This window comes from Hevea brasiliensis, chromosome 5, assembly GCF_030052815.1.
Source record: "Hevea brasiliensis isolate MT/VB/25A 57/8 chromosome 5, ASM3005281v1, whole genome shotgun sequence".
NCBI lineage: Eukaryota > Viridiplantae > Streptophyta > Magnoliopsida > Malpighiales > Euphorbiaceae > Hevea > Hevea brasiliensis.
Window position 1 is genome coordinate 115545709 of NC_079497.1, and position 11742 is coordinate 115557450.

The window sequence follows — 11742 nt, forward strand, 5'->3', positions numbered from 1 at the left end:
TTCCTCTTCTCCTCTAGGTTCCGTTTCCGTTCCTAGCGAGCTAACATCAAACAATTCCCTTCCAAACTATCCTGCTATTCATTCCTCCGCTTGCCAATCACCTCCAAACTCAAAACAAAGAAAGCCCAGCCGGGAAGGCAAAAGAAGGATTCCCATTCCCCTGCCTGGCAAGAGACTGCATGTAAGGATCTCACAATCGAAGGAAGCGCTTACTTACCAATGTACCTCCAACTCGATGAAGTGCACTCCCAGCGAGAAGGAATGACACTTTCACTGCCAACTCAACAGCTCGAAGTGGAATCGAACCACGAAGGATTTTCAGTCCTTTGCTCTAACCAGCTGAGCTCTCCGAAAACAACGTTCGACTTGCATGTGTTAAGCATATAGCTAGCCTTCCTTCTGACTGAGCAAAATAGGAAATTTCGATCCGCCGGAACATAAGCTTTCTTATCTGGGCGCCACCCGCGGCGGAACAGTCTTAAGTGGGTGCGGAGTCGAACCGCATGAGGATTTACAGTCCCAGATGCCCGGCTCTTACGGATTTACAGTCCGCTGGAGCTACCTGAACCACTTTCCGAAAGTCTCTTTCTTTCTTTACGTAATTTCATTTCGCCTGCGAACGATTACTTAAGCCTCTAAGGGCCGCGTTACTTTTTCTCTTTGAAGAAAGACGAACTCTTCTTTATATACTACAATTGTCAGTCTAGTTCGCCACAAGCCGAAAGGAGGCTAGCTGGTTTGATTCACTCTTATGAAGAGAAATCCTTGCGCGGCACACAAATTATATATCTTTTTCCATTATCGGCTGCATGCTATCTCAGCTATGTGTACACCGCCGCGTCGAGACTCTCTTTCGAAAGTGAGATCTCCACGGATAGATCATTCCTAAATGAAACCTTTAGATAGATCATTCCTAAATGAAACCTTTCTCTTATATACGATACCACCTCTCTCGTTAGTCTACTCATGGTACTCGGTAATACGCTCGTGATAGAGTATTCGTGCAAGAGCGCTTACAGCAGCTCGTAGCTATTGTATGCATGGGAGTGAAGAGATATTGATTGCACGAGCTAGCCATCCATAGTTGTCAGCTTCCCTTACCCCACAACCCTCACCTGTGCCCTCACTAAAATTCAATGAAAGGCAGACCCCATAGAAGTAAGCCTGAGCCAGCTCAGTGAAGACTTCTAAAATACCCTCCAGCCAGACCACAGAAACATACAGAACAAAAAATTCGCACTCAACCTACCCCAACACCTATTCCCATTACCACGCCTCCACAGAACCCTCAGAAACACGTACCAGCCACCATCACTATCCCTAAACCTTCACCTATCGTTATCTCAACCCCACCCTTTTCTATAAGTAAGAGAAAGTAAGGCTTTCAAAGGTGCCTTGGGCATATGAAACCAGGACGGTAGCAGTGAAAGTGAAGAAGAAAGAGGGTGAAGAATGAACACTCGAAAAAAAAAAGAAGAAAAGAATAATTGTTAAAGAAGGATGGTTGGTGGGGTAGGGCGTACCTAAGCGAGCAAGGGAGCACGGCGCGAAGAAGCCCTCTCTCACAGCCCCCTACACCGCCCAATAGCGGCCTACAGCGCAGGGCTGTACGCAGCAGTGAATCATTTTTCCGCCTTCGAGTTAGGGAATGGGACTTTCTATGGGTGTATATAATGAGACTGACGTCGAGTGTTAAGTTTATTTGATTACCTGCCTTCCACTTCACTACTCCTTCAGTAGTCCTTAGGAATTCCTAAGGCTCCGAGAAGAGGAGTTTACTTCCGACAGTACTCTAATCTAATCTTTTTCTCTTTTGGAGGTTTCATACCCAGACGGGAATGAGAAGGTCGGAGTTAAGCATACGCTATCAGGAAAGCCCTAAGGTCTATCCCCGAATCGATACCTTAGAACATGGATGAGGGAGAAGAGAGCAGTGTACGTGGATCATTCTAGAATCGAAGAGGGATACTTTTGTGAGGCAATCTTCATTTTCGATTTTCGTGACTTGACTAAGGAATGGGTAATGGAACGATACAGATGACTTTCTTCCAACATATACGCGGTTGGGCAACCTTCCATTGCTGCGGCTGGCCATTCCCTGTTAGCTCTTTCAGCAACCATCTTTTGATTCCAAAACCAAAGACTGACTATCCCCTCCCTCCGGGAGATAGAAAGGACCCACTCAATCCATACTTTCTTTGTTTGAGAATGATGTTGGGAGAAAGAAAGGCGACTCTTGTGATCCTTCGACATTATTTAAGGGAGGGGGCTCGACCTGAAGCCTTGAAATAGAGTCCCATCCGCCTCCCCGGCTCCACGCGCCCTTACTAGTAAAGGCTCCCATTGGGAGAAGCAGAAATTGATGAGTGAGCGATTCGGCCTCTAGCCCTTCAATGATGGATTTGTCTTAAAACCCCGACCTCGGTAGAAAACGAACGGCTAACTCCTATCATTCATTTCCGTAATAACAACTTGATGTGAGGAAGTGCCATCATTCTCCTCTCTCAGGGTCGAAAAGCGCCCGGCGGCGTGAAGTTGATGAGCAGGGAGGGTGTCTTTTTTCTAGTTGGCCAAGCGGCCATCCCCCGTCTTCCATAGCCAGGGATTAGTCATTTAAGGATCAGTTGATGCGCTGGGATGAAAGACAGTTCTTCGGTGCTGCTCCAGGACGAACAGTAAAGGCACATGAAGGTATTGGCTCTTACTATCGATCGGATGGAGAGAACCGCGGCGCTTTACCTTAAGAATATCTAAAGGCGAAGATTTTATTTCGACTAGCAAGTTTACGTACGGAGGTCCTAAGTTTATCATTGCTCGGTGAAGTCTGATTTGAGCCCTGGTCAAACTGATCCCTCCGGCAGAGGATGGTCTCATATTAGCTTTTGATCGCGCCTATCTGTCGTTGCCAATGAACCGATCACCAAGAGAAAGTCTCTCTCTTAAGGTGAAGCGCGTTTCAGCCAGCTGAAGGAAGGTCGCATTAGCGCCCCTGCAATCAAACTCAAGGAAAGCCTTTTGACAACCTTACTAATAGAAAGGGGAAAGATGCGCTCAATCCCTTGCTTGTTGCTCCAACTTAGGAGTAGGGGCTCTAGAGCTTTTTCCGCAGGCTGCTATGCTAGTTGTAGCGCGGCAGCGCTTTACTAATATAATAGAAAGTCAAGGGGACTCTATCATAATCTTACGAATCTACAACTCTCTTTACTGAACTGAGCGAGACTCTATCCAGATCTACAAAATTCGACAAAGAGCCTTCTTCTAACTAGGAGAGTCAGCAAGCTACCGGAAGCGAAGCTTCTGGCTCCCCCTTTGAATTTCCAATTCCTCCTTTTCGTTCTACTTAGGTAGAGCAATCCGAACTCTCGACAGAATATAAAAGAGGTTTTTGTTTTTATTCCTGTGTAGACACCTCAACGAACTCATGTGGACACTCCTAAGCCCGAGGACGATCTCTCAAATACACATGTTGATGTTGATCCGTTTTTCTTTTCTTTGCTGATTCCTCTCAATGAAATTTGCCATGTTGCACTAAGTTACTTACGGATGTATGCATGCAGTCCGGGAACACTTTGGGGTGAACACCCATCCAAACAAGTAGGGTCAATAGTTCAGCATTTAGGCCGTAACATTTAGCAACAAAAAAATCTTTAACCCAACAAGTGCTCTCCGAACCAAGCTAGATAGTCTCCTATCACTAGGCTCACCAACCAACCTGGACTTTTATTCTTCTTATTCCTACCGGATATCAAAAACCATAAGGATTGTTTCCAGCCATGAGTTCCCATATGACATAAGCGCTCTTGAGTGGGCTGGACCATTCCATCAAATCTTTGAGAAGGGGCCCAATCTCGTATTTGATGGTCGGCGCGGCGATAGACTTCGCTTCTACGACTGCCTCCCCAGCCGTTGCAAACACTGAGCGAGAACGGTAAGGGGCGCACAAAGAATGTCGTTGCGCGGGGATGCGATTCGCCAAGCTGGGGCAAACAAAGCCGTCCGGCCCTACCGGATTAGGCTTTCGAAGGAAAGGCCTTCGAAAGGAGACCCGGCAAAGAAAGAGCTATGCTATTGACCGACCCTTTCGTAGTGACTTCGAATCAATAGGCCTCTCCTTTTTTCTCATTTTGTTTGAGGCGGGCTGAATAGAGAATGAAATGCAGAAATAGGGGAAGGGTTCCAAACCTTTTTTTGGTTTAAGGGCTACTCGCCCTACCGAAGTACCAAAGGCTTTCGAGGTTTACACCTCCCTATTACACGACCTAAAAAAGGCTTTCAGTAGCGTCCTTAGAATCTAAGCCTTTTGAAGCGCCAGTAGTTGTAGCTGTGGGTAGGGCTTTCGTTCTTATCGCTCCGGGTTTCGATCTATATGACCTCCGGGCAGTACAAAGTACACCTCTTCCGTAGAGGCAGGTAGTAACCTAACCTTTAAGAGTCTGTTCAAGGGAGGAGCCCTCTTATCTATCAATGGAAAGATCTCCGTGCGTGGCGTGATAAGGAATCCTAGAAAAGATCGACTGAGACTCCCTCCCCGGTCCCACGAAGATCTCTACATACTTGTCTGTTCAGCCCAGGACAACTGAGATCTTCTGGTCTGCGTGCGTGGGAGCAGCTCAAACAAAGAAGAGTCTGGTCTGGTCTGAATTCAGGCCCGGCCCGCCCGTCTGCAGCTAGGTTCGGGAATGGCGCCAGGCGAGGACGCCGCTATACCCCTTAATGAATCGAATGGTCCTTCGACCTTCATTTGATTCCGACGGCCGGCATAGATCTCATGAGACCCGCCCACTATTACTACGAAAAAAGCCCTGCCCTTTTCCTTCGCTACTAGGGAGAGTAAGCAACCTCTATTAGCGCCGGACCGAATTGATCGTGTCATGTGCAACGTCCATCAATGATGGTTCATTAATGTCCATTGATTTAGACTCCTTCCCCCTTCCCAACTACGAATAAGATCGAGAGGAGCCCGAAAGAAAGCCCCCAAACCAAGAACGGAAACGGAAGCCTTTCTATTCACTCCCCATTCTCTCTTAAATAAAGCTCGCCCTCGAGCCCTGGGCAGGTCGGCCGGGTCTTTCCTTTCCCTGTTGTTCTGTTTCCGCCACGAGAAAGACGCACGGAAGAGGTATGCCCAGTGCGCGGAGGATCCGTTGAGAGTTTCTGTTGTCTCGGTAGGGAACTGTACGATCTTTTCCCCTATTGTATTGAATCAATAAAAAAAGAGGTCAGTGCTACGGCTCCCTATTGTTTGATCCAATATTGACCGGGGATGAGCCCCGACTTCCCTAGGTCCTTGCTTTGACCTCCCGTAGTGGTCCTTGCTTTTAATAAAGTGGAGCGGGGCCAATTTCTCGTACTTGCTCAGTGTGCCCCCCTTTCGTCGAGTGCCCCGCCCGGTTCACTGGGCTGTTGGCCTACCAAGCACTTGCCCGCTGCTCTTGCCGCCCGCTTGACGGGCGGAGCGCTCGTTATCCTTACTGTTCTCTCTGCTGGGGCCACCTATTGCTCTAGCCATAAGCTATGGCAGCTCCAGCTCGCAACCACAGGGGCCCGCCCTGCGAGGCCAGAGTGGGCTCAGCGGTCAGCCCCTATTCGAATTACGTTAGGGGGTCTTTCGCTTTTGCCAGATCTAGAGAGATACTACGAGTCCTCCGTCCCAGATTCCATCGCCGCGGCCATCTGGTTCACCGGTACTACCAAAAAGTCTCATGCTTACGTTACTGTTACTGATGTTTTAATTATCTTGGACCACGAAGACCCCGGTCGTGCTTCTGGTTTCCATTCCCATCATCATATTGATGATAAATCTCCTCGTGCTCTGCCATAAGAACTTGGAGTCCGTATCATGGTGAAGGTAAGGTAACGCTGTGATTCTTGCTCAAAAAACAGACCGAACGCGTTCGAGTTATTGGCTCGTCCGACCCGGCAGCATTCATGAGTCGCTCGTTCAACTGTCCCTCGGAGACACGGTCGAGAAGTACCATGCATGGTTGCCCCCCGTCCTTTCTTTCTCTCGGTCCCACCCAACAAGATACGGCTCAGACAAAAAACGTGAGCGCCCCTCCGCAAGCCTTATTTTTTTAGTAAAGTCAAGCTTTGGCTCCCTAAAGACTAAAGAAATGGATCAAAAAAAGGGGGGACTTCCGCAACGGGCTATGCCACCCAAACCAACTGAGGGAAGTCGCATCCGTCCCATCGCAAGCACCTACAATGTCATGATCACATTGGTTTACCCTTTTTTCTTTGGTAGTTCAACGGACGGTCGCCCCTCCAACAAGAAAAGGTATAAATATGGAAACTTCTCTGCCATTTGAATCGGAGAATTTATGGAGGAAATCGGGTTTTAAATTTCCAGAAACCACACGATTATATAGCCAAAGGGAATAGGCCGCGCCTAAAATCATCCCAAGCGCTGCTAATGTGGCTACTAAGCTATTTTTTTGGAAAGCTCCTACTGAGATGAGAAATTCCCCAATAAAGCTGCTAGTACCAGGTGAACTCATATTGGCCAAAGTAGAAGAGAAGAAAATGGTAGAGAGATTCGGCATGGTGCTCACTAAACCTCCGTAATATCTAACAAGTCGAGTCTTATGTCGGTCATATAGAACACCAACACATAGAAAAAGGGCTGAAGAAACCAGTCCATGACTTAACATCGGTAGAATGCTACCTCCAATTCCCTGTATGTTCGATAGAGCCAAAGATTCCCCCCCCCACTGATCAGAGTACGCCGATTACCCCCCGAACCGTACAAGATAGTTACCATCTATCATACGGCTTTCTAACTTCACTTATTTTTTTGGTCGTTCCGCTCTGTCGATCGATGGTAGTATAAGAGATCTGTAACCCCCCGAAGTTATTTACATAATGGTTCCTGCTTCCTACCCATAGTTAGCATGTATCTCCCCGGGTCATACTTGAGTATCACATCGTAGATCCCCACCCCAACTCTATCTTCCTTATCAGTGAACCGGAACATAGTGCATAGGTACTCTTCAATGCAGCGGGGACGAGACGACGTGATATACTACGATCACGTACAGAAGTGCTGCCCTTCGGCTCGGCAATATGGAACCTCTCAACAGCTCTCGTTCCTTTATGAGGTCCTATCGGGATAGGTAGGCCCAAGCCTTTCCCTTCCCCCCGACCGAGCAGTAGTTCCCCACGGCTGACAAATAGGAGTTTAGGCCGTAAAAGAAAGGGACCGGCCCCCATTCTCTCCCCCCCCCCACTGGGATTTTGCTTTCCTTATCTACGTGCGCACTGCGTCAGCACTGGCGAAAAAGAGGTCGGCTTTACTGAAGAAGAAGGGGCGGGGCCTTCGGGTGTCATATTTTGGCCGAGTTTACCGTACTTCCGGCCCCGACCGTAATATTTTTTTGTTACGTTCCACCGCTGTTACGCCAGAAATTAGAGGTTCCACACGAGCTCTCGTTCTGCGGCGTGATGGCAGGACCGATAGGAGATTGGCTCCGGGTGTAGATAGGGTAAAATTTTCAGGGGTTATGAAAATACATAGGCCCCTTCCCTTCTCTTTTGGATGAATGGGGTGGTTTAGAAGGCGCTTTCCGATCTACGGTCCCTCGGAGCGAAGGGTTAGGCAGGTAGTATGGGCCCTCTGACTTCCAGCTATGTGCTGTGCGGCTCCCGCGAAGCGAATGAAGGGAAGCTCTTCGAGCTTTCTCCGCCAGCATGGTCGGCCTTATAAAGCTCCCTAAGCAAAGCCCCCTTCCCTTATTAAATGAAGTCAAAAGTCTTCACTTAGTAGTAGGCATTCTATAAGCGACTTGTCGAGTCTACGAAGCTTTGCTTCTTGTGGTCGGCCCGTAATGCCTCCGCTTGCTTCCTTCCAGCTCAGAATGCTTGGCCCCCCGCGCCAAGTCGATCTTTTAGGCTTGGCTTCGTCCCGGAAGCGAAGCTTCTACGACGAGTCGCTTCTCCCCTTCTCTACTCTCTCTGGCGGAGAAAGCTCGAAGAGCTTACGGGTGAGCTTACGCTTACTCTCAGCCTCTTTGATTGGTAGGCGGGCGGGCTAAGCCCTCTACTTAAGATTCCATTCATAAGGTTAATTTTCTCTTGTTGTGACGCTTTGGTTAGGCCGACTACTATACTATAGGCTACTTTTAGCTTCTATAGTGGCCTTTCTACTTTGGTGTAGTTGTAGTTTGTATTGGTACTGAATGAATATATCAAACAAAGGCGAGCAGTATAAGCCCTTTTCCGGCCTGGGAAAAGCAGCGAACTCTAGAAGCTAGGGCCTTGTTCACCGAAGACTATTCCGTTATCAGCGGAAAGCCGCCTTAGAGATTGAACGTCGACTTATCTTATTACCGTTCAATCTAAGACAGCGCTGATAGCTTGTAGTGAACAGCCCCCTTATGAAAGCAAGCGAAAGCAGCCTTTGGTACTTAATTAAGGTTTGGAAGCCTTGCAACTATGATAGAAAGCCGTTTGCTTCTTGCCAAAGCCTTCGCCTTTCTTTTGAATCAAAGTAGGTCGCGACTCTTGTATTTTAGTCGGTCGGGGGAAGCTAGCGCTTATACGAGAGCTCCGCTTCCTCGTCTTGCTTCTGGCAAAGCTTCTACTTTGCTTCCTTCTCTCGCGCTTGCTTGCGCGAAGGCTTAAAGTCCTTTTCGCTAGGTCCAAAAGCTTCCGAAAAAAAGGAAAGATCTGATCCAAGAGAAATCCCGCTTATTGAGCGCAGCTGATATGCGGCTAGGGCTAGGCGATCATATCATGCCATAAAAGACTTTGTATAGAGAGATAGATCCCCTAGATATAGAGATAGAATAGATGTTCATGGATAGACAGACATTCCATTGATTCTTAGTTTTGGGGCTGAAAAAGCTCGTCGATCCAAATGAATCATTCTTCTGGTCTCTCTTCGCCCCCCGCCCCGAAACTGACGCACAGCACAGGGCCCATTCGCTTCGCGCGCGGGAAGGCAAGGAAGTTCAGTTCATGAGACCGCGGCGGAGTGGAGCAGCCGCGACACGAAGTTCCTTACCTTAGCTGGATCTCGCTGGTGCCACCTAAACGGTAGGTAGGCGGCGGATGTGTGACGTTTGGAGTTGTCGTTCGTGCACCTGTCCCCAATGGAAGAATGAGTGATCCGTTCCCCTGCAGATCATGGCCTTACCACTCGGTCCCCGATGGCCAGCGGGGGATTCGGTATAGCAGCTCACGTTCGTTTGCGCTGCGCGTTCCCGCTGGACTGGACACGTGTTAGCTGTAGGAAGTATGGTTCCGAAAGTGACTTCGGTTCGCCAGTTCAGGCTCAACTCCTCGCTTTACGTTAGCGGACCTACAGGTCGGGCCGGGGCTCTGCGCTCTTTCTTTCTGTGTGGGACGATGCCGGGGAGAGAAGGGAATGCGTCGAGGCGGCGAACAACAACAAGACAACTACATTTTGGCTTTTCCCTCCATGAGATGAGCCCAGTGCATTGGACCGATGGATAAGAGAACTGAGCTGGCCCAAAAAGCGCTTAGGCGCTCTACGTACGATGTAGACTCCATCAGATACATATCGATTTCTTTCTGATGGATCAAAAAAAGATAGTTGTCTCATCAATAGATAGAAATAGGGGATTTCCCCTTATTATTGATAGATTCCCTCTCTATCCATTCCTACTCTTTTGATCTATCAGAACAGATCAGCAGGCTTCTATCAATCGATTTGAAAATAAAATAGCACGTTCATATCGCTTTTCGTTCATTTTCGCCACGCCAACATAGCCATCATAATAAGAAGCAGGCGAAGCAGCTAGAAGCACTCGCTTCTAGCCCTTTCATTCTTATTCACGAATGAATTGGGAAAGCCAACAGAAAGATTCGATTCTGACTTCGTGGAGCCGGTGCTGCTGTTGCCTGCGCGTAGGGCCGTCCTCCACTCCCGTCCCGGGGCGCTAAGGGGCTTTTGTTTTTGGAACAGACGGCAGTCTTTTGCTGACGCCTCGAATCAAGCTTTTATTGCGACATGCTATGTTTTCTCCCCCATTGCTAGTAGGTTGATGGGTCGCACGCCCGGCACACATGTTTTGGCCTTGTGTGTCCATAACTCAAAATAGGTGACCTAACGGCCGCCGCCCGACTAAACATACCAATAGTCACCAGATTCATATGGGCTACTGAGGAGTAAGCAATGATCTTCTTAAGATCGATCTGTCTTGAAGTGGTCAAGGAAGTATATATTATAGCAATCGCGCTTGGAGTATAAATGAAAGGAGTGGAAGAAAGTGTCGCTTCGGGAAACATGGGTATTGAAAATCTTAAAAAGCCGTAGGTTCCCAATTTTAAAGGAATTCCTGCCAAGATGACGGATCCTGCCGTAGGTGCCTCTACATGAGCTTCGGGTAACCAAATATGAACTGGTACCATAGGCACTTTGACGGCGAAAGAGGCGAAAGAAGCAATCCATAGAAAGATTTGGCGCCGCTCACTAAATTCTGTGGTTAATGATATTTGTAAATCGGTGGTTCCTGTTTGGAGAAGAATCAAGAGAATAGCTAATAGCATAAAAACAGATCCAAGTAAAGTATAAAGGAAAAACTGATATGCTGCCTTGATCTTTCTTTGTCTCGAACCCCATACCCCTATAATAATGGTAGAGTAAGGGGTGGCCCCAAAGCGGAATTGACCGGTGGTGGTTGGTCGAAGCTCCAGTAGGTAGCCACTCCCTTCTCAGGGAACCGTACGTGAGACTTCCGCATCATACGGCTCCGTCCCGAGCTTCCGTCGTCGGCCCTTGTCATTAGACCACTATCTATGCATGTATTTTCAGCCTGGGACTCTCGAATCTTTTGCTTCTCGGGTGGTGGCGAACAATGCAGCTTGCGTTGCGGGAGATGCCCGCCCGTAGGGCCCGGCCTGCTTCTCGCCCGAAAGAACCGCTCACTAGCTAGCCGGACTAGTGGGGGCCCTATCTGGAGACATACTGAAAACCATGCCTTTCGAACCGAACGCAAGGCCCGTCTTCCAAATCAAAAGAAAAAATGGGCTCGTTGGGAAGAAAGATAGAGTGCGGCCTGTAGAGCACATGTAACGCACAGTCGGGTTGCTCATGCAGCGGATCTCTCTCTATCTATAGATAGAGAGAGGGAGATGTGAAAGTAATAGCCTTATGTTTTGGCCACCCCCCGACTTACGGCCTTTACGCTACTACTACTGTGATGTGAGCGGTTCAAATTGGTTTGATCTTTCCCAATTTTCCTGGCCGGAACTTGTACGCAGCACTTATACGGAGGTGCATGCATAAAGGTTTGGAACTCTTTTTTTATCTGAATCTTAAGGACAGGACCCTACCCTATTCTCGAACCCTCTGCCGAGCCCGCCCCCGCATTTCCTTTTGAAGAGGGCCAAAGAAAAGAAGGGTCTCCACCTGCTGCCAACAGTCTTTCTTCGGAATTTTACTGAACGGGTCGATCCTCCCCTCCCCTTTGTTTTAGCAACTTATCCTAAGGTCTCCTCGCCAAGAGCTCCCCGGCGACGACAGAGGAACCAACCCGCCTGCTGTGGCGGGGCGCTTTTTTGTTTCACAATAAGACCTGGACGATTATCCCTACCCTCGGTAGCTTACGAGTTTACGTCCATCCCTGGTCGGGTACAGTTTCCTTTCGATTTCTCCCTTGTAGCCGTTACCCGAATTCGCGCAAGTGTGTCCACACCCCCCAAACTGACTTGACGAGGAATCCATTCTCGCGAACAAACACAACCCCTACACCTACCTAGGAGCACCCCTTCCTGCATATC

At 48.6% G+C, this 11742-nt stretch overlaps 1 protein-coding gene across 1 annotated transcript in view; it reads right to left on the reverse strand.

Annotated features, from left to right (window-relative positions):
* Positions 1–3472: 3472 nt before the first annotated feature.
* Positions 3473–11742, reverse strand: part of LOC131180001 (NADH-ubiquinone oxidoreductase chain 4) — a 10800-nt gene continuing 2530 nt past the window's right edge. The window contains exons 2-4 of the mRNA XM_058147585.1: positions 10083–10597; positions 6265–6685; positions 3473–3596 (exon numbers count right to left, since the gene is read on the reverse strand). Of these exons, the coding sequence (XP_058003568.1) occupies positions 3506–3596; positions 6265–6685; positions 10083–10597 (1027 nt within the window). The 3' untranslated portion in view covers positions 3473–3505. The remainder of the gene's footprint in view (positions 3597–6264; positions 6686–10082; positions 10598–11742) is intronic.